General features: G+C 49.3%; 1 protein-coding gene across 7 annotated transcripts in view; it reads right to left on the bottom strand.

Moving 5' to 3' along the window:
• Nucleotides 1-25635, bottom strand: part of DLGAP2 (DLG associated protein 2) — a 717919-nt gene that overhangs the window by 72406 nt on the left and 619878 nt on the right. For 6 of the 7 annotated variants that reach the window (XM_060291519.1, XM_060291516.1, XM_060291520.1 and 3 more), the window contains 2 exons: nt 22729-23798; nt 10472-10683 (listed from right to left, as the gene is read on the bottom strand). In XM_060291519.1, coding sequence (XP_060147502.1) covers nt 10472-10683; nt 22729-23798 — 1282 coding nt within the window. Of the gene's footprint in view, nt 1-10471; nt 10684-22728; nt 23799-24705; nt 24781-25635 lie in introns of those variants that run through there. The other variant, XM_030830381.2, reaches the window with a different exon arrangement.

The raw sequence follows: 25635 nt of genomic DNA on the forward strand, positions 1-25635 counted from the left end.
CCACTGGCTTCTGGTTTATTAACAGAAAGCCCTGTCTGACCTCTCACAAGTGCTCAGCTGATCCATCTGTGTGTCACTGTTAGACGTTTGAAGTCCACAGAGGTAAAGACAGTGACTTGTGTTTAAAGAGTGATTGCTTTCAACACTCTTCACTGTTCAAGTGTGACAAATTCTTTGTCCATTATGCTATCTGAACTCCGGCAGTTCAGCATGAGGTGAACTGAGGAAACGTCCTCAGCTCTGTGCTGGAAAGCACATGTCACACTTAGATGAACGGGAGCACAAAGGCCAAAAGTAGCTCTGCGGTAGACTGAAGAGTGAGTGAATGCATAGGCAGCCGTGAGAGTGATCGGGAATGACGACTTTTGGGGGAATCGAGAGCTCATACAATGAGAAATGGGAAAACATTGGAAAAAAGAACAATATTTTATCTGTTTCTCTAAAATCAAGTTCCCTGCCCAAAGGGCTGGAAAGAAAAGGTGGTCAGTATTAAAAACTCTACACAATACTGAAGTTTCAAAAAGTAATTAAAAGGAAGAAAAATAGTTACTAGTGGCTACTACATTTATCCTAGTAAGTTGATCTTTCCTTCATTTAATTCATTCAAACCCCTGATAAAGGTGAAAATCAAAACAAAATTGCAGACTATCCAGAAAGTAGGGACAACAAAAGCATCACCTATCAGGGTATGTGTGAGGCAGGTATAGGTACACCCTTAGGAATATTCATCATAATCTCAAACATTTTCACTACTAAATAAGCATTCAGCTGAAGAATGAGAGAAATAACAAATTAGATCTAAGGAAATACAAAGAAAAAATTAACAATAAGAGCATAATTACTGAATTAGAAAACAAGAAAACAGTAGAGAATAATAACTCAACACAGAGCTGATTCCACAGTCTGAGAATCAAAAGCGGAGGATTTACTAGAGAAACAATCAAAATAAATGAAGAGGTGTGAGGGTGAGATCCTGGTGACATCCATGAATGGAGACAGAAAAAGGCCACAGTGCTGAACAGGTCCACCTTCCTTCACAGACAGACGCCTGCGGAGTCTGCAAAGCCTGCAGTGGGATCGCTTCGCCAGTGAGTGGAGACCTGAGGGGCACAGCGCCAGGTGTCCCTTGGTCCCTACCTCCTGTTCAGTCTCTGATGAGAGACATTTTCAGCTACCTGGGAAGCCAGGAGGTCGCACTCTTCAGAGCTGCAAATACACACTCGCAGTGCTGGCAACAGCTCTAACGTGACCTGGCACAGAAGAAACCCCCGTGGTTTCCTCCAGCTGAAATGGAGGGTGTGGAAGCCACCAGACCATGGGTAGCAGTGGAAACTGTGAAAGAGAATACTTCTCCATGGAGCACATGGTTCCCTATTGGTTGAAGATTTGCACACTTAAGGTGTGTGATATTTTCAAGGAGGCTAGCATCTGGTCCTTTTGGGACTAATTATTAGAGAGTTTAAGGAGTTGAGTGAATGTGAATGGGCTTTCACACATCTTTTCAACTTATAAGTTTTACTTTTAGAAACTTTAAAAATGATGATTTTACTGGTGCCCTTAATAGCAGTTCACTTATTAAGTTGATTAACAATGATCCCTGACTAGGGATTCATAAGAAGTCAGTTTTCTTCATTCATTCAGTGTGTATGGGGCCCGTATAAAATGCCACACAGTGAAGATACGATGGCTGTTATAGACAGGACGTCTCTCTGTTAGGGAAAGCAGACACGTGTATGGTAGAGGCAAGGGCAGAGGACTCAGGAAGCGCCCGGCGGGGCACTGACTCAGGAAGACCCCCAGAAGGAGGGAACCCTGAGTGGGTACTGAAGGGTGAACAGGAGCGCGGAAGTGTGAGCCGATGGTGCAGTCAGGAGACTGCAGGGAGTTCAGCAGGGCTGGAAGGCAGATTGCCAGGAGCCTTGGGAAGGGTGAGAAGAAAGGCTTGCCAAGCTGCGAGGGGCTGGAGGGTGAGGGATCTGCCCTGGGGCTCAGCCAGGTGCCCCGGGTGCGAGGATGCTCAGAAACGGGATGCTGAGGGGAGACGAGCCTGCGATACACTGGGCCTGGGGTCGGGATGTGAGAGATGCTAGGAGCTGGGGTGGGGGGGGCTGCCAAATTCAAAAGGGAGCTGCACATCAGGAAAGAGCAGAAAAGTCAAGATTGATGGCCCTAGAAATGGGGAAAGTGGCCTTGCGGGATGCTCAGTAAGCTGTTCTAGATGGATCCTGCATGCCCTGTGCCTTTCGGGGTTTCTCAGGTTGACCCCACTGTGGCCCCGAAGCAGACCTGACCCCTCCCCAGCAGCCAAGGGGCACGACCAGTTGCTACCGGCCAGTGAATTCCAGGAGAGTCACAGGGCAGGTGTCTGGGTCATCGAGACGACCAAGTCAGTGTACATCTGGAGAAAAGGAAGCTCCCTTCTCCGAGCGCACGTGAGGAGCCAGAGGGACCATCTGAGCGCATCTTCCCGGCTCTTCTCCTGCGCTCACCTCCCAGCCGGGGTTCTCTCCTGCGACTCGTTCGATCTCCTCTCCAACCAGCGGCCAAGGGGCATGTCTTATGTTGCCTGATGTGAACCAGCAAAAAGGGGGTGAGGCTGCAGGGCTCTCCCCTCCTCCTGTCCCGGATCAATGTTTATGCCTTGCCACAGAGGAGCTGCTGGCACACACTCCATTTTCCGCCCTCTGTTTTTGATTTCGCAGGATTGGGTTTTCCAGTTCTGGTTCAGTTGCCCACTGTCAGCATCCCTCCCTTTCCGCACAGCTCCGGGCATGGTGGCAGGCGCATGGTCCTGTAGCTATCATCACAACGCAGATATGGAACGGTCCTTTTTTTGCACAGACCCAGATGTCTCTGTCCTCGTATTATCCCATATTCGTGCCTGAAGAACTTCCTTTAATATTTCTCCTAGTACAGGTCTGATGGCAATGTTTTTCTCTGCTTTTGTTTTTGTGAAAAAAGTCTTTATTTCATTTTTGAAAGATACTTTCTCTAAGTCTAGAATTCTGGGTTAATAGGTTGCTCTTTTAATACTTTAAAGATGTTACTTCATTATTTTCTGGCTTGAATACTTTATGACAAAAAGTCTGTGAAAATTTTTTGTTCCTCTGTATGTAATGTGTCTTTTTCTCCAGCTTTCTTTAAGATTGTCTCTTTATCCTTGGTTTCTGGTAGTTTGAAAATGATGTGTGTGGCTTTTGTTTTGTTTCTGGTACTTATCTTTCTTGAGATTTTCTGAGATTCTTCAATCTGTGATTTAATGTCTTTCATTATTTTTATGAATTCTTGGGCGTTATGTCTTCAAGTGTTTCTTCTATTGACTGCTTCCCCTTCTCTTTTCCTCCCAGGATCCTGGTGTGTTGGACAGTTTGATATTTTCCCACAGTTCTTGAATGCTCGTTTCCACTTTTTAGTTCTTACATTTTTTTCTTTGCGTTTCAGTTTGGTGATTTCTGTGGACCTATCTTCAAGCTCACTGATTATCACTCAGTTATGCTGAGTCTGCTGAAGAGCTCAGCAGCAAAATGCCTTACTTCTAACACCATGATTTTCATCTGTAGTATTTCTAGCCGCCTCTTTCTTCTAATTTTTCTCTCTCTGCCAACTTCCCTTCTGTGTATGTGAGGAGTCCACGTTTTCCCTTAGATCCTTTGGCATTAATTCGTTATATTTAGGTTCTCTCTGATAGTTCTGTCAGCGGTTATCTCTAAATCTCCTCTTGGCTGCTCTGTTTTTTGAGAGTGGCTTTTATTTTCTTTTATTGTGTCTTCTAAGTTCTGATATTCCTGAATAGATGGCACATTTGCATAAATCAGGGTTAACACTATATACAGAAAAGGGACATATTGAGATGTCCTGGTCCCAGCCCTATTGCACCTACTTCCTCTTTACTCCTTAGAGGTAAACATTTTTATTAGTTTCTATTTATCCTTCTATTGTTTCTTTATGTAATATAAATATGATTATTTATATTTATATAAATATACTATAATTTATAAAAATTTATAATATAAATATGATATGAGTTTTAATCTTATCTTCCCATTTTATTATAGAAAAGTGGCAGCTATATACTAATGTCCTATGCTTTGCTTTTTAAAGGTGATGTAACCTGGATCGCTCCAAATCGGTACACAGAAATCTTCCTCATCTTTTATAGCTGCCTAATATTCTAGTATATTCTATGAATAATATCCTACCGTTTTAATGCTTGTATATCTATTATTCAATCAGTACTACAGTGGTGAACTCTGGATTGTCTTAAACTTCTGCTATTACTGATGATGTTGCAATGAACATCGTCTTACTTGTGTTACTGCTTACAGGTGTATCCAGAGGCTAGACTGCCCCAAGCGGGACCCAAGGCCTACGGATGGGCGCGTAGGCAGTTTACAATTCCTTACAGTGATATACAATGGAATTGTGCGCATGCTTGACAGCAACTTCTTTAGAATAAGATTTTATATTTTTAGCTTTAAGTGGAATGCTAAAATACTCTCTAAGTTTCAATTATCGATAAGGTATGTAAACAGCCTTTTTAAAAAATTAAATTTATTTTTGTCTGCACTGGGTCTTCGTTGCTGTACGCGGGCTTTCTCTGCTTGCGGTGCGTGGGCTTCTCATTGCAGTGGCTTCTCTTGTTGAGGAGCACGGGCTCTAGGTGCGTGGGCTTCAGTAGTTGTGGCACCTGGGCTCAGTAGTTGTGGCACGCAGGCTCAGTAGTTGTGGCACACGGGCTTAGTTGCTCCGCGGCACGTGGGATCTTCCCGGACCAGGGCTCGAACCTGTGTCCCTTGCATTGGCAGGCAGATTCTCAACCACTGTGCCACCAGGGAAGTCCCATAAATAGTCTTTTCTGGACTTTGTCCATTTTTATAGCTACAGTGCTCACTTTTTCCTTACTGATTTGTAAGGCATCTCTTCGTATTAAGGGTATGAAAACGTGTCACCTGTATTATGGAACATTTTCCCAGGTTTTTAGGGTTGTTTTACTTTGGTGACAGTACTTTTAGCTTGTTGACTTGTTTGTTGGCTTTTACCATGAGAACGTTTTTAGTTTTATGAATTAAAATCTGTCAGTGTCTTGTAGTTTCTCACTGTGGAATAAGGTTTGGATATGCCTTCTCCAACCCAAGATTGTAAAATATTCATATACACACATTCATGTATATATATACACGTATACATACACATGTATATACACATACGTGTATACACACACGTATATATACACACACACACATACCTGTATATACTCACACATACAAGTATGATTCTTATATCTGTAACCCACCTGAGTTTATCTTTACATATGAAGTAGTTCTTAAAATAAGCTCTCCTTTCTCTATAAATTTAAAATGCTACCTTCTTGAGAGAATGACGCAGAGATGTTCAAAATTATTAGAGCTTTGACTTCTCAATTCAACTAAGCAGAAAAAAATACCCTGAATTAAATTAGTTGGTCTACCTTTCATAATTATAAAAAGTGTATTCTCCAGATACTAATACATAAGCTAATTTAAAAATCTAGTAAATCAGATTCAGTAGCATCTTGAAATTTGCACTTCATTTAAAATAATTCTAAATGGTGTCTGCCTACGGGCAGGGTCTGACCCACAGAGAGACAGGGTCTGTCCCCGGCCTGGGGGTCTGATTTTCCTGATCAGTCAACACAACTGTTGAGAATTCTGAGCAGTAAGACAGCTGTGACAGGTCTTTGCGTGTCTTTTTTTGTTTCATTTTTCTTTCGAGAGTGAAAAGACTTTCTCTCACCTTGCACTCTATAGAGAACACAGCAAGGTGAAAGCGAAAATCCTTATATGTGTAATAAGGACATGCACTCAATTATTAATGAGAAGACTGACTTTTTTCTCGGTTTAACAGCAGGAAGACAAGACAGTGTTCAACAGAATCACTGTTCCCAGAGGTCAAGCATTCTGAGTACGTGCAGCCTTCACAGAAGGGGTTTTATATTACACGGCTCAAAAGGGCTGGTAACAGGCAACCAAACAGCCAATCTCGTTTCAGGTCTTAGCTGGGCAGATTGAAGAAGGGCTGCTGGGAAAGTCCATTTTATACTAGTGTTTACTGTGACTTGGGAGGCTTGTAAAATTCCTAAGGTTTCAGTGTGCCCATATGATAATTCAACGATAAGAACATCTATCCATCAAATTAAAACTAAAGTATAATTTCTAGGTTCATCTGACTAGTTCATCTGCATTCTTAAATACCATTATGAGTGTGAATAGAATTAATGGTGCATACTGAGAATAAAACCTAAAGGAGGTTGGCAGACACCAATTCTTATGTTTATCACTTGACTCTTAAACCGTTCTGTCAGCTCCTGCTGGTGAAGTTCTGTGGTGTCAGAGGGAAAACATTCAGTGCACTGCTAAATCTGAGGGCTTTCAGTCATATTTTAAACACCCTTTAGAACTACCACTTCCCTTCCCTCAGAGATCATGTTGGGCCCCTGGCACACGACCCTGCTATTTGGGTGGAATACTTTCTTCGGACATGGGATTAAAAGAACTTTTCATTTCAAACCCCTGGTCCCTTCCGTGGCCTTCAGTACCTTGCTCCTCTGACTCAGGGTTCTGTTCCATAAAATGGGCACAGCTTTTATTTCCCTGGGTAAAGAGTTGAGTTTTCATGATGCCATTTAGGACAAAAATAAGTGAAATTATATTGAAACCTATAAAATTCTAAGATGTGCTAAGAGCCTAACAGGCAATAATAACAACTTACTTGATATACCTCCCAGTAACATATTTTAAAGAGAAAATTCATATGTTAACACAAACAGCGACTTGTTATGGGAGTTTCACGGACTTTGCAAATTAGCAGAGGACTCTTGCAGGGCACGGTGTCGTCTGGACATGTCACAGGATGCTGCCCCCTCCCCTTCACATCTCCATCGCAGTGTCAGATTTGGGGGAAAAGAATAATCCACACACGTGTAAGGAGAACTTAGCACAGTGCCCGGCACGTGTCGGAGGGATGAACGGAGTGATAGACACAGAATAACGGGAAGAAGGGCCCGACCGAGGGCTTATCTCTGCAGACAGAGTGGGCAGTGTTTGCAAGGCCAACGCAGACGTAAGTGAGCTGAGAACAGGAGCAGGTGTTAGGCAGCATCTTCTATTCATTTTCCCCCAGGTTTCCCGAGGTATGAAGTGCAGCGGGTGTGCTGGGGCTAGAAGCCTCTGTGGATGAACCCCCGGCTCCACTTCCACACGCGGTTGGTGAATGGTTACTCTGTCCGGTGGCCTTGCCTCTCCATCACTCTCTTGGGTTTTTGAGGGAATTTTTACTATGGTGGGTAATGACGTGGGCTTTACGAATGTAAGCTCCTAACAATATCTTCTGAACATCGTCAGCACTGGCGCCTGGTACAGATGAGGGGAGGGACGAGAGGCAGGTGCTGACCGCTGAAGAAGGGAATCGTGGTCCCGCGGGGAGGACTCAAGGGTTGGGGACAGGGCTCCAGGGAGCACGACCAGTCTGGGGTCAGCAGACAGGGATGAGGGACTTTGTCAATAGGAAAACAAAGTGCGTAATTCTTTTTTTTTTTTTGCGGTACGTGGGACTCTCACTGTTGTGGCCTCTCCCGTTGCGGAGCATAGGCTCCGGATGCGCAGGCTCAGCGGCCATGGCTCATAGGCCCAGCCGCTCCGCGGCATGTAGGATCTTCCCGGACCGGGGCACGAACCCGTGTCCCCTTCATTGGCAGGCGGACTCTCAACCACTGCGCCACCAGGGAAGCCCCAAAGTGCGTAATTCTTTTTTTTTTTTTTTTTTTTTTTGCGGTGCGCGGGCCTCTCACCGCTGCGGCCTCTCCCGCTGCGGAGCACAGGCTCCGGACGCGCAGGCCCAGCGGCCATGGCCCACAGGCCCAGCCGCTCCGCGGCACGTGGGATTATCCCGGACCGGGGCACAAACCCGCATCCCCCGCATCGGCAGGCGGACTCCCAACCACTGCGCCACCAGGGAAGCCCCCGTAATTCTTAAAAGGTCTGATCCCTGCTCACAGTTCAAACACTGCTTGCTTTTATTTCTTTTTCATGGTTCGCTCTCAAAGTGCACAATCATGAAATGAATCACGAACTTTTAAAATGAGGAGTTAAGTCGGTGACCCTACCCAGTGGACCAGAACCTCAAGACCTGCTAAGCACAACTGCTGCCCGGGGGGGTGGGGTTTTCAGATAACCCAGAGTTCTCAGATGTGTCTTCAGGCACCCCCAAATGAAGCTGGGGAGACCAGTGCCTGGTCCAGCCCTCGACGACTGCGTGCCTGGGTCAGGTGATGCCTCTGGTTCCCCACCCCCAAACCCTCACTTCTTTTTTTTTTTTAGATGTTGGGGGTAGGAGTTTATTAATTAATTAATTTATTTTTTGCTGTGTTGGGTCTTCATTTCTGTGTGAGGGCTTTCTCTAGTTGTGGCAAGCGGGGGCCACTCTTCATCGCTGTGCGCGGGCCTCTCACTATCGTGGCCTCTCTTGTTGCGGAGCACAGGCTCCAGACGCGCAGGCTCAGTAGTTGTGGCTCACGGGCCTAGTTGCTCCGTGGCATGTGGGATCCTCCCAGACCAGGGCTCGAACCGGTGTCCCCTGCATTAGCAGGCAGACTCTCAACCACTGCGCCACAGGGAAGCCCAACCCTCACTTCTTAAGTTCCCAGCACAACCTTCCACTGACAACCTCTTGCAACGGTTTGCTTTCTTTGCTTACACGCCCCCTTCCCGTTATCCCTCTGTCAGCTCCACAGGGCGAGCCTCTGGCTTGGCTCCTAGGCACTGATTCACAAACCTCCCCTGACCACCTCCTCTGTGTAAGGCAGCGCCTTACCTTAGGGGACCCGTAAGGGACGAGACAGGCGTCGCTGCCTCCCTCATCTGTTCGTGCCTGGCATCCCCAACACAACTGCCGAGGGATTTAAGTGAACGAGGTCATAAAGGTACCGTTCACGTTTGTCAAATGTAGGATACGGGTCAATTCAAAATTTAAATTTTTCATCCTGTGAGGTAACATTTAACGGATGACTGGGTTTATCAGGAGAAATCACACCATTGTTTCACATGTCGCCATGTGCACGGGGCACGGATGGGGGATGACACAAAGGTGACACCCCGGTCACAGCCTCATCCTCTCACTACGTTACAAGAACAACTCTGGATGCAACACTGGCAAAGCACTGAGCTGCTGTTTCACCCTCTTGCTGAACCTTCACACCAGAGAAGCCACAGCTCGTGGTGGGAAAAGCAGACAGTTCTTTGCACTTACATCCAGACTTAGCTGGAAGGACCAAAAACACACAAGGTGACTGCTAAGAATTACAGGCATATTTTCATAGTTCAAAGGAATAGCCGAGTTCCTAGTTTCCTCTGTTTATATTCTGGAAATTAGTTAAATTTATCAACAGTGTGTCTTTGCACGCACCCCTATGTTCATTGCATCACTGTTCACGACAGCCAAAACATGGAAACAACCTAAATGTCCATCGACAGAGGAATGGATAAAGAAGACGTGGCACATATATACAATGGAATACTACTGAGCCATAAAAAAGAATGAAATAATGCCATTTACAGCAACATGGATGGACCTAGAGACTATCATACTACGTGAGGTAAGTCAGAGAAAGACAAATAACCGTATGATATATCACTTACATGTGGAATCTAAACTATGGCACAGACGAACCTATCTATGAAACAGAAACAGACTCACAGATACAGAGATCAGACTTGTGATTGCCAAGGGGGAGGGAGAGGGATGGAGTGGGAGTTTGGGATTAGCAGATGCAACTAGTGTATATACACTGGATAAACAACAAGGTCCTACTGTAGAGCACAGGGAACTATATCCAGTCTCCTGGGATAAAACATAATGGAAAAGAATATCAAAAAAGAATGTCTCTGTGTGTATAACTGAGCCACTTTGCTGTACAGCAGAGACTGGTACACCATTGTAAGTCAACTACACTTCAGTTAAAGAAAAAACAAAAAAAAACCCAATGTATTTTTGGACAAATATATAAAGCACATGCTATGATATTTGTAAAATTAATCCAGTTCCTGCCCCTACCCTGCAAAAAACTTGTTGCCTACATGTGCACTTGTAAAGTTATAGTAAACAAAAAATTCCCCATTGTGATTTTCACACACACACACACACACACTCACACAGATGTGCTCCTGATCAACTGCTGGAATGATCTGAGAAGACACGGATGGGTCATCGGCTATGATAGGTACTTGAAAATTAATATTTGACATAGAAACTGCCCAAGGGTATTTCCTTAATTACTATGCAATGAGTAAATAACCGAAGGTCTGATGACTAGAAAATTGACAGCCATTGAGCCTAATATTTTCAACCCAGGACTTTTTCTAGGGTGTTTGGACAACCGGCCGCGGTCGGCGTGAGAAGAGCCCTGGGCTGGGGTGAGGGAGGCGCGTGGGGGGCTTACGTTTGGAGGTCCCCCGGCGGCCTCTGTCCGATGGACTTGAGCAGGGGCTCTGGCCGGAGCGCCACCTTGGGGGGCATTTTGGGGCTGGAGTCCGACTCCCCGCTTTCCTCGTCACCCATGGCTTTGATGTAACTGCCACTCCTCGTCCTTCTGCAGGGAATTTCCTCGTCTTTGCCCCCCGTGGGGTACCCTCCCCACTCGTCCTGGGGCACCTAGGAGAGAACAGACAGGGCGTGCGTCAGCCTTGGCGTCAGAATCCCGTTACTGCCTCTCTGGGGACAAATCCTCGGAGCTCGTGAAGACACAGCTTGTTATGGTCACTCAGCAGTGAAAGTCACACGCTTCTTAGGGGTCTGTCATTCAAATCCCCAAAGGACATTAATATACAATTATTGTTTTCTCCCCTGTTATAAAAGTAATAAATGTTATGGGAAAAGTGAGACAATGTTAGAAAGAATAACCTGTTTGTAGTCTCAAAACCTGGAAAAAAGCACCACTAACATTTAGATTTATTTCCTTCTGGTAGGAAAGCAGTTGAAACTTGAGAAAAGTGGAAAAAGAGGTCCCCAGTGTGGAGAACAAGAAATAAGAGAAAGAAGGAGACCAAAGGAGGACACCCTGCTGCGTGGCGAGGGCTGACAGGGGCGCACCCCACCGTCGGGCCCCCACGCCAGGGCCCTGCACGCCCGGGAAGCACACACTGCGCTGGGTGGGGACTCAGACCCCGAACGCTGTCCACGGCGTGGGTCCCAGCAGAGCGACGCCCCCTCAGCGCTTCTGTGTCACTTCCGGGGTGCATGGGCTACGCCGCGAAGAGGATGAAGCAGGCCTGCACTCCGTGTCCACCCCCCATCTGGGAAACCCGGTGTGCTCACACAGCACACACAAGTCTCAGGGTGTCTACACCGCACGCGCCTGCCCCGTGCAGCTCACCTTCCACCAGCCGTGACCCTTACAAAGACCCAAACCACGCCAAGCAGCGGCTGAGGGTAGAGGGCTGCACGATTCCGCACATGCCCGCGCCGTCACACGGAGTTCCGCAGTCCAAGAACCTAACACACGTGCTCTCCGTGCTGCAGGACGCCATCTCCCAGAGTACTCTTCACCGAGACAGAGGACGGCGCAAGTCTGTACTGACAGTCTTCGGAGACAGGGTTCTTCCTGTGGTGACTATTCAGAGACTTACGGACACTCAGGTCATCCCTAAGAGGAGTCCTGCCATTTTTCCAGGGTTTTTAAAAAATTTGATTGAAGTCTAGTTGGTTTACAATGCTGTGTTAATTTCTGCTGTACAGCAAAGCGACTCAGTTATAGACGTATATATCTATTTTTCATATTCTTCTCCCTTATGGTCTATCACCGGAGATTGAATAGAGTTCCCTGTGCTATACAGTAGGACCCCGTTGTGTATCCATCCTATATATAATAGTTTGCACCTGCTAACCCCAAGCTCCCAATCCACCGCTCCCCCAGCCCCCCTTTGCAACCGCAGTCTGTTCTGTGTGTCTGTGAGTCTGTTTCTGTTTCGTAGATATGTTCCTTTGTCATCTTTCCAGTTTTGATGGTGCCAGTGGGCCCATTTGTCACCATCCCCGCCAGGGACGTGCATGCCTGGATGGAAAGGCAGAGTTTTCAGCTGAAGGCACCTTTTCTCCATTTTCTTAAAACACATCTTCAGACATCTCGCATGTTACAGCCCAGGAGGGGAAACCGGGGATGGGACAGGATGTACCTTCTGCGGTTCCGGCCAAGACAAGCAGGGACAGGGCGGCCCCTCACCGAGAGGTGAGGGGGTGGGCATCAAGCCCGTCCAGGCCCCGTGGTGACACGTCGTGGGTCCTGCCTGCACTTTGTGTTTTAAAACAGCTCCCCCTCCGCCCACCCCAAGCTGGCTTAGGTCCACGGGAAGTGCGTGGAGACATCGCAGCCACACACAGGAAGAGGAGGGGGCTTAACAGGGTGGAGATTCCAGGTCCTCAGTGGACCGTGACCCCCAGGGCTGTGTGGCCCTGGGGGGTCCGCAGCCGAGTCCCTGCAGCTGCACAGCAGGGGCCGCGTGGGTGGCGTTTCCAAACTCCTTGTTGCCGGGTGCTGAGTGCCCGTCTCCAGGGGGTTTCAAGAGGACAGTGACCCTGGGGGTGGTCCAGAGTGGGCGGGCGGGCACGAGGCCACAGACGGCAGTGCAGAACCGCCAGAGACACGGTGGGAGGAGAGAAAGGCCCGGTGACAGAGCAAGCAATCAGCCCCCCGGGAAACAGGCATAGATTTACGCACATAGAAGGTATCTCCTGGCTCTCAGGATTGGGGGCACAAGGAAGAAGGAAGACTGAGCTTCTCTGGGCATTTAGGTCCTCATCCATGGGTTTTCTTACCAAAAGTCAGTTTTCCACCATCAGAACAAATTACCAGGATGGAGACAGGTGTGGGCACAGACATTTCCACGCCATTTCACGCCAGGTGGTAATGTGGGTCCAACATTTACAGCCACGTATCAGAAGACTTCAGACTGTGGGTGCCTCTGACCCAGCAATGTCCCCAGGCAACAGGATTCATGCCAGGGACTGTGAACCATTCATTAGGGTCAAAGGAGGAAAACTGATAATATCTCACGGGGTGGCGGGAAATATTTACTACAAGCATGCCATGGATACTGTGCAGAAGAATTGCTATTTAGCCGATGAAGGGTGTTCATGGGCGTGAGCATTTTAGCGTATGCACTCCGTGTTCTTATACTTTAACGACAGATATGCCTGCAACATGCATAGACATGTAGCCGGAAGGATGTGGAACCATCCCTGGGAGATACTGACCACGGGTTTCTCAATGATTTTTCCTTATACTTATGTCTTCTAAGTTTTCTACATGGACCATATATCTTGCTAGAGTAATAAGAAGTAAACTTTAGAAAATTTAGTCCCTAATGACAGTACATTTCAGTAGGAAGGCAGGCATAAAAGAAAGTGAATTATGGTTTAATTAGGGCTACAGAAGCAGGTGTGGAGGGAAAACAGGGAAGCAGCCAGTGGAAGCTGTGGACAGAGAGGAAATGATCTGGGAAGGCCTCCTGGAGGAGGGGTCTGGGCTCTAACTTCCTGGGATTTGAGCAGCAGGCAGATAGCCAGGACATGGAAGCAACCTAAGTGTCCATCAACAGATGAATGGATAAAGAAGATGTGGCACATATATACAATGGAATATTACTCAGCCATAAAAAGGAACGAAATTGAGTTATCTGTAGTGAGGTGGATGGACCTAGATTCTGTCCTACAGAGTGAAGTAAGTCAGAAAGAGAAAAACAAATACCATATGCTAATACATATATATGGAATCTAAGACAAAAAAAAAGGTCATGAAGAACCTAGGGGTAAAGACGGGAATAAAGACACAGACCTACTAGAGAATGGACTTGAGGATATGGGGAGGGGGAAGGGTGAGCTGTGACAAAGTGAGAGAGTGGCATGGACATATATACACTACCAAACGTAAAATAAATAGCTAGTGGGAAGCAGCCGCATAGCACAGGGAGATCAGCTCGGTGCTTTGTGACCACCTAGAGGGGTGGGATAGGGAGGGTGGGAGGGAGGGAGACACAAGAGGGAGGAGATATGGGAACATATGTATATGTATAACTGATTCACTTTGTTATAAAGCAGAAACTAACACACCATTGTAAAGCAATTCTACTCCAATAAAGATGTTAAAAAAAAAAAAAAAATGAAGAGGGAGGCACCAAAGGCCCAGGAAGGAGGAGGCCGGGGGTTCCTCTATGGGCCGGGCGCTCCCGGGAGGAGGCTGCAGACGGCAGGAGACAGATGGAGAGGAGCCGGGAAACATGCATCCCCACTGGCAGCTTTATGGAGTTTTTGTGAATTAAAAACATGTTTCCGTAAAAAAAACAAAGATTTTCTCCCCAGCAGCTTGTGAATTAACTAACAAATGAGAGCAGCTTGTATTTTTTTGTTTCTGATGTAAGCCGCCAATTTCGCAGTCTCTGACAGGAGAGATTTCAGTACAGAAGGAGGGTAAACCAGAGTCAAGCGTGGGCTCTGAATACCGCTTCCAAAGCACATGTCTCCAGGCTGTCAAAAGAACAAGGGAGTGACACGAAAATGCCACCGTGTCTCAGTCAATAACTCTTTCTTGGGTACATTACAGCGTCAAAAGCCTGCAATGGCAGGTAAGGGTGGCCAGGGTTGGCCCCAAACCCACAAGTGCTTTAATGAACGAACAAATGAACTTCCTTTCACAGTGACCACTGACCTCTGCAAATCCATGCGTGATCTTTGCTGCATTAGGCGATAATTATTACTTTAGTTCCTACTTGCATACAGTGATATTTATGATGTCTAAATAGGCATTTTCCTAAGGTTGAGTTGAGTGTACAGTTCAGTGTCTCCTGCTCCTTGCTTGAAGGAAACTTCAACGCGGCAGGTTAAAATGTCCTTTCTTCCTTTCAAGCAGCAAGGCACGGGTGACAAGGGCCGGGGTTTCGTAATAATATTCTCTTTCAGGTGTTGAAACCAAGGAAAAAAATGTCATCAAACGCTGTGTGTCCCTGTAGGGAAATGTCTTCTCCATTCATTCCAGAAAGTTTTTGTGTTTTGTTTTAAATGCATGACAGGCACGCTCGCCACTGGGAATATAATTGACAGCAAGACAGCTGGGCTTCTCAGTTGCAGGTTGTTACAGTAAACAACAACGGTTCCAAGTGGGGACACCCTCTAGGGCCACCCAAGACATCCATCGGGGGAAGCCGTGAGTGCCACATACTTGGGGGACACGACCAGCATCCTGGGGGCCAGAGATGCTCGTTCGCAGGAAAGCATGACGCAATCCCACCCCCGTGAAGAACTGGCTTGTGTGCTGTATGCTTTTCTGTCTATAATGACCTGAGCCTTGAATCTAACTCTTCTTTGTATGTAAACTAAAGTTGTTTTGCTTTTTTCATTTGCATGGTCTTAATGAACAGTGGATTTTTCAGGAATGCAACTAACCATGTAAATCAAGGGAAGAGAGAACTTTGTTTGGTGTGATCCTTCCCCAAGAAATGTGGACCATTGCCGAAAATCCCATCTGGTGGGTGAATCTGCTGGTGGTGCGTGAATCATGACTATTCCCTCCACAGGTCTAAATTACTGTGTCTTCATCCAGAAACAAGCGTCCGAATACTTCCTTCTGTACATGTTTGTCATGTGCCCAGATATTTTTATATTAAAATTCATGTTCTTAGTTAAAAGTGACCCTCCTTTTATTTCTGTTTTATTAGCGTTTGGGCACATTATACACGTAAACAAACCTATACAGCTGACCCTTGAACAATGCAGGTGTTGGGGCGCTGACCCTCCACGCAGCCAAAAATCCGAGGATAACTTGTAGTCAGTCCTCCACGTGCTTCGCTCAGCATCTGAGGAGTCAACCAGCTGTGGATCATGTAGTGCTGAGCATTTACTACTGAAAAATTCCACCTGCAAGGGGACCCACGCAGCTCCAACCTGTGTCGTTCAAGGGTCAAATCTATACTCAGAATAGTGTGTGTAGGTCGGTTACACATGAATTTCATTTTAGAATAGTCCAGGAGACACCGTGAAATATTTGCTATAAACAGGATACTTGGTTTGACATGTTTAGGAGCCATGGTTACGGGCAGGAAAGTTGTTTAAACAATCGCACAATGGGTATAAATGCATGGACTTTGGAGAGGGCGTGGTTTAGCTATCAACAAGCCTCCTAGGACCTGAGAAGGCGTTTCACAAGAAGGTGTCGCACAGGTTCCAGAACCACTGCGCACAAAAACAACTTTCTGAGGTTACCAACTTAAACAAGGGATCAAGGTTAGCATTACCCCTGATACGACATATAAACATCACGTACCCCTTGATATGATGCACTGAACAGGACACGATATCACTTCTGGGTAGTCTTGCCAAAAATGCCTAACTTTCATCATGAAAACATCTGAGAAACCCAAACTGAGAGACATTCTACAGAATAACTATTATTCTTCAAGAGTGTCAAGGTCATTAAGGTAAGGAAAGATTGGGGAACCACCATGTATTGGAGGAGATTAAGGAGACACGATAACTAAAAGATTGTGGGAACAGAAAGAGGACATCGGGGAAAACTGGTGAAATTCCCAAGAGATCTGTGTTTAAGTTAGTAATATTATAACGTTGTTAATTTCCTGATTTTGATAACGGTGCTATGGTTATCTAAGTTGTTAACACAGGAGAAATGGGGTGAAGGGTATACCTCAGTTTTCTTTTCTATTATTGCAACTTTTATGTAAATCTAAAATTATATCAAAATAAGAAGAAAAAAATTAAAAAAAAAAAAAGGAAGGCGTCTCATAAAAAGGCTTCCCAGCTGAGCTTGGACACCTGGGAGGTGGATGGTACCGGGAGGGATGCTGAGGGCGGGGAGGCAGCGCCCGGGAGGAGGTGCAGGCGGAGGGGTCCCTGCCCCCAGCCCAGGAGAGTCGGCTTCTGATGAACCCAAGTCCACCTAGTTCTAACTCTCACGCTCTTGGGACGACCCCAGTGGTTCTCAGCTGGGGGTAATTCTGTCTCCTGGGGACACTTGGTGACGTCCGGAGACAAGTTTGGTCATCTCCAAGGTGGGGAGACTGCCTCCTGGCCGCTGGAGGCTTGAGGCCAGGGATGCCACTAACATCCTTCCCTGACCCCCATGCACCAGAGAGAACCGCCAGCCCAAGCGTCAGCTCTCCTTTGATTTCTACCGTGCACATTCACAGTCACACACAGCCCTCGTCCTTCTTAACTGGTAAACGTGGACAGAGTAGAATATTCACCCACACAATATTATTATAGGTTTATATAATGACTGATGATTTTCCAAGCGCCTTTCTTACACTGTGTTGAGTCTCACCACAAAGGGTGATGTATACGAGATCAATGAGGCAGAAAGGTTGACCGGGCTCACGGCTGGCAAATACTCGAACCCCAGCATCCTTCAGTGAAGAATTTATCTCAACAATATTTCCCAAATGCCTGTCACAGGCCTGAGACCATACGAGGGACTCAACACGATGCACTGAGCGGGCCGCGGCCTGCTGGAGGTGATCCTGTGTGCTGGTCATACATGAGTCCCCTGTCGGTACCATCCATATGTGCCGGGCACCATCCACATGTGCCGGGCACTGTCCCCATGTGCTGGGCACTGTCCATATGTGCTGGGCACTCTCCTATGTGCTGGGCACCGTCCATATGTGCTGGGCACCGTCCCTATGGGCTGGTCACTCTCCTACGTGCTGGTCCCTGTCCCCGTGTGCTGGGCACTGTCCATACGTGCTGCTCATGCCCCCCATGCCCTCTCCTGTCCCCTCTGGTCCCCGGTCTCCTCCCCCCCCACGCTTCTCTGTGCCCTGACACTGAGGGAGCCTCTCGCCAGTCCGGGTCCCTTAGCCTCCGGTTCTGGTTGGCTCTGCCAAGGGCTGCACTGCGGGGGGAGTGCAGGGGGTTGCGGAGCGCCTTCCAGAGCTCTCTCCAGCTTCGGGCCCACGGTCTGCCAGGAGCTGCCTCAACCAGGCTTCCGAATGCTGAGGGTCCTGCTTCCACGGGCCCCCTCTCTCCGGACCCTGCCCATAGGCCTAGGATGGTAATGGTTTCCCCTGTGCTCTGGGAATGGCTCCTTTCAAACCCTTCCCAGGGGATGCCACTGCTCTCCAGGACCCACCCATCCACTGTCACGAAAGAACAGAGACGGCAAAATGACCCACGATGTGAGCGTGTCTTATGTGCTGATGAAATCGGCCAAGACGTGCACGTGGAAACACAAGAGACCGATTGTGAGAAGCGCCCGGAAGAGGGATGAGGGTTTCCATGGGGACTCCGGGGGAAGGGACCCGCCACCTCAGCAGGTTTGGGGAGTAACCCAACCCACAGAGGGGCCAGAGAAATCCAGTGGCCGTGATGCCAGCCATTCCCGGCGGGGACAGCCCCGGGGCTCCGGGGCTCTGGGAACTGGGTGAAACAATTAAGTTTGTGAGAAGCTTATCAGAATGACTGGTTTTCTGAAGTTGGGTGGTCTTTATGATCCCTAATTCCAACCATCCTGAAGAGTCGTGAATCCCGTGAGAGCAGAAGCGGCTGGGGGCGCATCCATCCTCCTGATCGCCCCGATTCCAGAACCACCCAGACGCCTCCAGTGCCTGGAAAGACGCTGGCTTTGTTGAACCGACATCTGAGTATCTTTTCACTGCTTCCAGGTGTCCTGCGGCATCACAGGACAAATGAGCCTCCTCGTTCCTTCATTCGGGGCTTTATTACGAGTCCGACCCCACCAGACGCAGGGATAATGCGGTGACGGGGGTGTGGAGTCCTGTTGGGGAGACAGATCGTCGTAGACCGGCGAGCAGAGCAATGCAGGCGGAGGGAGGGACGGGGACACGAGACACACTCAGGACAGTTGGGGCGGCCACGTCAGCCAGGGTGTGGGAGGTGGTCAGTGTCAGAGCTCAGCTCTTAGTCAGAAGTCAGCTTTCACTTCTGATCACGTGGAAGCACACGTCCAGGGCTCTGGAAACCTGAGGCCCCTTGAAGTGCTTACTGCAGAAACCAGAAGAGGCCCCCTTTGGTAAAGGTGGATGGTTTTTCTAAAGCGCAGACAGAACCCAATGAACGAATGTCGCTGGGAAATGCAGTGTTTGTAGGATGTACTTCTGTGCGCGCACCGCGTACTTCATCAACTTGATGACCAGCTTCCGCTCGGGGATGGAGGATGCTCACGACTCATGGAGCGTTTGGAGCCCTGTCCCGCGAAGGACGGTGGGGCAGGATCGGTGCCCAGGTCTGGGGGCGTGCGGACCTCGGTGGGATGGAGGTTGGGAGCGGGGCTGAAATACTCTGCAAGTGTGGGAAGATTTTCACGCTTCCCAGTGGCTCTCGCCGCTCCACGGTCCTTCCGCCCCTCCCCTCTGGCGGCTCCCTGGAGTGTCATGTTGGGACGGGAACTCTTCCTGAATTAAACACCAAACAAGATGCTGCCTTCAGAACAGCAGCATCATTAGCACAGACACCGGGGTAAGACCCCTCGTCGCCCGGAGACCCTGCGGGTCTGGACCACCAGTCGGGCAGAGACAATCAAGAGAGGAAGCGGGGAGGGAGAGTGAAGGAGGTCTGCGGAGAGGCCAGGAGACCAGGACGGGAGAAGGGGGTACCGAGCTGGTGCTGGCCCTGGGCTGCGTGCCGCTGCAGTGCGATGTGATGGGGGCCAACGCCTGTGTTCCTGGCATGTTCCCACGTGTCCCCGCCGTGTTCTCTAGACGACGCAGTTGCCCTCACCTGTCCTCCCATCAGGGCCGGGAGGGCACCTCCTACCTTCGTGTCCCTAGAACCCGGGGCAGCACATGACAAGGGGGCCACCTGTTCCCTGAGCTAACCCCCCGCAGGTCACCTGCCCAATTAACGTGACATTCATTAACGCTCTGACCTTAGACGCTTTGTCTGCTGATGGAGAAACTACCAAAACAAGCTCTTTCAAAGAATAAAAGGGACCATAATTTTCTTTCAATTCTGCCTATTGTCTGCTTTGACCTACTTAAAAACATAAAGACTCTTGCTCTAATGTTAACTATGTATTCTGTACAAACCAAAGGTAAAAGTGAAAAGCAATCCTTTGTTCAGCTCCAAATCTCTCTAGCTTTGGGTGGAAAAAGAAAAGCGTACGAGCATTTATTTCTCCCTTCTGTTCTTGTAAATCTTATTCCTACGGTAGCATCTACAGAGAAATTCTTCCGATCCCCCTACCTTCTGGCTGTGAAATAAAATCTGCACTGGCGAGGATGCAGAGTTTTGTATCCTTCCCCAGAAAGCGTAATGCCATCAGCACGGTGAAGCCCTGTAGCACCAGGTCCTGGAAGTCCTAGGCCAAGAGGACAAAGGAACCTGGGAAGGAGGCGGAGCTCGCGATGCTCCTGGCCTCAAATCTCCCCCCGCACCCATCCCCCCGTGATCCAGCGGGGCCCCGGGGAGGGGGGCGCTTGGTGGGAACCCGTCTCCTGAGTGAGCGCCTCACCCGCGTTTCTCTGGGGCCCCGTGGTGCCGCCCTGCCTGCGATGTGGCTCCCGCCACGGGCGACCGTGGTCCAGACTGTTCTGAGGCTGCATCGTGAGTGGCCCCCAGAGTGTCCCTTCACGAGGACCACGCGGCTGGGTCTACGACTGCCCACTCCGAGTGAGGCCCTGGGGGGTTTGCGGGCCTGCGTGATTTAACACCGGGGCTTGTTCCACCGAATCACAACTTTTCACGGGACCCAGTCACGTGTCATTTCTCACACATTCTCATACGAGGACGAATGTTCCGAAGTCTGGAGACGGGGTTTTGCTGGAGCCGCGGCTGGACGGACGACCCTCTCGCTCCAGCGGGCGAGGTCCTTAGTGACTCTCACGCTAGCAGTGGGGGACCACGGGCGGGGGGGGCTGATGGTGGAGGCCCGACCACCGCCTGACAAACACGAGGGCCCGAGATGCGGCTGCGTGACCCCTTGAGACCCCACAGTTGGAGCCCAGACTGCGGGGAACGTCAGACAAATGGGTTCCTAACCACCCCCCAAAATAAAATCCCTGGGGAGGACAGTGGTGGCAAGAGAGAGCAAAGAGAAGGAGACAGAGGAGAAACCAACAGATTTTTCATGGACAGGTGACCCCACCCCGCGCAGGCCCCTGATCTGGACGCCGATGCCAACACACTGTGAGAGAGAACTGCGGGCAGACAGGGAACCCTGGACATTGACCCGATATTGACACTCTGAAGAACTGTGATTCCGTAATGTCTTAACGGCATCGCAGTTGTGCTTCCAAAGGAAGAGCCCTTACCTTCCAGTGTGGGTCTTTTAGAGATAAATACGGAAACACCTACCTAGGCTGTGTGGGCTTTGTTTCAACATAACCTGGACAGGAAGGCAGGTGAGGTACCGATGGGACAAGACTGGCCCTGAATCGATCATTCCCGAGGCTGGGTGATGAGTGTTTGGGGTTCATTATGTTGCACTCTTGCCTTTATATTGGATTACTAGTTTCCATGATTAGCAGATGTTCGGTAAGTGGAGAGGGGACAGAAAACATTTAAGAGAGAGGCCCTGAGGGGTAAGAGGTGCCCCAAGAAGTGTTGTGGAAAAGTCAGGTCACTGAGTCAGGCACCCAGGGGCCCCATACCCCAGCTGCAGGTCCATCCTGATGTGCTCAGGGGACACTGCATTGGAGATTTCCCAGGTCCAAACACGTACACAAACAGGAGAGCTTTGCTTCTCTCACAATGACTAGACTGGGCCCTGGATGCACTTGTCATATTTCTTTAGAGATGTACAGGTAAAATTTTCATATTTATATATCACTGGCTTTTGCTAACTACAAGCAAAATTTAAGTCTCTCCCATTGCTACAAAAATAATATTTTATCCATCTGCCAATTTGTCTCCTTGAATAAATCTTCCTATAAAAGCAATTTGGTTAGCATTTCCTTTGCAAACAGAACCACTGGGTTTTGGACCATGTTCCAGGATGGCAATTGGAGTTGCTAGAATGATTTGCAGCCACCTGACGCCCGAAAAGATTCACAGTTGTTTATCTGTTCCATTAATTGACCGTCTGATGACTCAGTCAGCATTTAGCGCTATTACTCATTATTCCGTGAGGATTTCTCTAACCCAGAGCACAGCCTACAGCAACTGCTGTCGGCCAAGTCGAAGGGATTGTGAATTGGAATACAAATTATACATACACTGGAGGAAAACTTCAGACTTTCCAGCTTTGCTAACAGCACTGTTAGCTAACAGAAGTAATTGCAGAGGCCTCTTAAAAGGGGTGGGTGCCTCTCAGTGGGTGGCGCTCCCCTAGCTCCCTCGGGGGTGGCATGGTTAGGAGGCCCAGAGGAGAAGGGAATGATCTAAAACAGAGAATTCACAATATGCCACCTCCAGCCAGCCACTGCCTTTAATCTGTTTTTGCCTTTGGTGAATGTAGTTCACCCACACCCCAGGGGAACGCATGTGGCTTCCATAATCATGCTCCTGGGCTTAAAGATGCTGCTGTCGAGTAAGACCTGCGAACTCGCTCAAGCTCACTCCTGGACCAAACCAGCCACTTTCAAATGGGAAAGCACGACCACGGGCCGACACACGTTTGTGGCCGGTGCTACATCCTGGCCCGTCGTACCCAGGGCTACGGTCTGGAGGAAGGACGGGGCGTCCTCCAGGGCGCTCCCCACTCGGCCTGCCGAGACGGCGCGCAGTGCCCTCCCTTACCTGCAGGTAGTGGCAGGGCCGCAGTGGCGGCTTCAGCTCCGGGGGCCCCAGCGGCTTGTCCAGGTGCAGGGAGCTCTTGCGGTAGGCCTCCTTGGCCTGGCTCACCGTGAGCGTGGACCAGGAGCTGCGCTTCATGTACTTGGCTTCCGGCGCCAGGGCCAGGCCCTCACAGGCTGAGCACTTGACGTCGCTGTTGCTCTTGGAAATCCTCAGGGAGAGGTCCCCGAAGGGGCTGGCCAGGGCGTCGGGGTAGCAGTGGGCCGTGGGGTCGGCGGGGTGACGGCTGAGCACGCTGGAGGCTCGGTAGGTGCTGTCACTGTCCAGGTTGTCGTCCGAGCTCCACCAGCTGCTGAGTCCCGAGCGGTGCCGGCCCTCGGCCTTGCGCTCCCGGCTCTTACTCCGTTTGCTGTGCTTGGAGTGGTGGCCGTGGGCGTGCTCGTCCGCCCGGCCGTCCCCCTTGGTGCCGTTGACGTGGCCCTTGGACGAGCCCTCCAGGGAGTGGGACTTGGTGAAGAGCTTCTGCACGGAGTGGACCAGGTGGCGGATGCGGCCAGGGCTCTCGCTGCGCTGTTCGGCAGCCGCGGAGGTGCGCTGGTACTGCAGCGTGTGGAAGCCGTCCCTGTGCAGGGGCAGCTGCTTCTCGAACTGGTCCAGCAGGTTGGCCGGGATCCGGTTGGTCTTGGCGCCAGCGTGGGCCACGGCACAGTCGTCCCTGGTGTCGTAGTGGGAGCTGTAGTGCATCCGGGGAAAGGTGCTGCTGGACACGTGGTCTCCCAGCGCCACCGGCAGCATCACGCAGTCAGAGTGGACGGAGGCCCGCGGGGAGCAGCGGTGACGCTCCATCGGGCAGCTCTCGGCCGGGCTGAGCAGGTAGGGCTGCCGCGCCTCCGGGCCACGGTGCAGGTAGCTGTGGCTGTGCTCGCAGTCCTCGGGGGGCGTCAAGCCACAGGTGTGGCCGGAGCACAGCGGGGGCTGGTTCCGACTCCCGGGTAAGCCTTTCATAGCCCTCAGTGCAGGGGAGTACCTGTCTTCATTGAAGTGCTGAGTCGGGGACCATGAGTGCGGCTGGTCTGTCGAGAGAACACAGAAGCACCGTGTCAGACTCGGTGGGAACACGGACGGGAACCCTCGCTTGACACCCTTCCCTCTACACGTGGACTATGTGTAGCCCGTGGCCACTCCCGGTCTGGACGCTCAAGTGAACGATCATTGTTTTATACCACATCGCCCGCTCCAAAGTGTAAGAGCATTAAAAGTAACTTCGATACTCCCCGGTGTGGTTTGACAACTACGAATACTTAATGCCTAATACATTCATCAGGTCTCCTGACAGGAAGATTTTGTGGCGTTAAACAGATGAACAATTTGGGGGAAAAAACCAAGTTACATTTCAACTAGACTTGCGTGTTGTGGTTCAGTTTAAGAAGTCTGAGAAATCACACCTGGTATTTCATCAGCGATACTGCCTGGTGGGCTGGCGCACCACACGCTAGGGTGCTGGTCACGAACCACTTACTGAAGCTGTGTCCTCGCCATGCAGGCGAGCAGCGGGGGTGACTTTCTCAAGGCCACCGTCCGCGTCAACGCGAGGATGGAACCAGGATGTCCTGACTTCCTATTTCAGATGGTTGACTTTGAGCTGTACGATTCTACTCAGAAACGTCGGGGAAGAAAGGTCTGATTTTGTGAGCTGCACTATTAGACACAGACCCCCGAACCACCAGAGCCGACCCCTGCAGGATGCTGGGTTTGCTGCTGCTGGGGGTCCCGGTAGGAAGACAGCTGAGCTCAGTGGTCGAAACGGGGGCCTCCGGGCATGGACTAGTTAGGGTTAGGGTCCCCGTTCTGCCAGCACTAGCGTGGGACTCCCGGCAGGCTTCTGGCACCTCAACGGCGCACTGGCAACAAGCAGAGGTCCAGGAGGAGGACCCGCTCAATGATTATCTTTAGCTACATTATGATGACTGTAATTGTTACCATTTTCAATTCTCTTGGGTCAGCATGTATAAAGTCCAGGGTTTACTGGATTCCAGGCTTTGCTAGAGAAGCCCCTCGCTCCACTTCTGCTTCCTGATGTTCCAGCGTCTCTGCTTCTGTTGCTTCCAACTGGTCACCAAACAGATGCAGGAGACACAGACTCTATTATAGTATATGATATGCCTATATACTATGTATGCAAAATGCACATATCCATATAGAATATGCAAACCTAGTATATAATATGCATATAATATAATCTATACAGGAAATACAGACTCTATTATAGCATATGATACGCCTATACACTATGTATGCATAATGCTTAGGTCCATATAGGATATGTATACATAGTATGTTATTTGCATATAATATATAAAGGAAATAGACTCTATTATAGCATATGATATACATATATAGTATGTACACATAATGCATATATCATATATAATATGCATACATTGTACATAGTATGCATATAATACATACAGGAAATACAGACTATTATAGTATATAGCAGGGGTCCCCAACCCCTGGGCCACAGACAGCTACCGGTCCACGGCCTGTTAAGAACTGGGTGGTACAGCAGGAGGTGAGTGGCAGGTGATCCACGGAAGCTCCATCTGTATTTACAGCCGCTCCCCATCGATCGCATTACCACCTGAGCTCCTCCTACTGTCAGGTCAGGAGCGGCATTAGATTCTCATAGCAGCGTGAACCCTACCGTGAACTGCGCATGTGAGGGGTCTAGGTGGCATACTCTATGAGGATCTAATGCCTGATGACCTGAGGTGGAACTGAGGCGCTGATGCTAGCGCTGGGGAGCGGCTGCAAATACAGATTATCATCAGCAGAGAGGTTTGACTGTACAGAGACCGTAATAAATCAATTGTTGCAGACTCATATCAAAACCCCATCAGTGAATGGCAA

This window comes from Globicephala melas, chromosome 21 (genome assembly GCF_963455315.2).
Source record: "Globicephala melas chromosome 21, mGloMel1.2, whole genome shotgun sequence".
NCBI lineage: Eukaryota > Metazoa > Chordata > Mammalia > Artiodactyla > Delphinidae > Globicephala > Globicephala melas.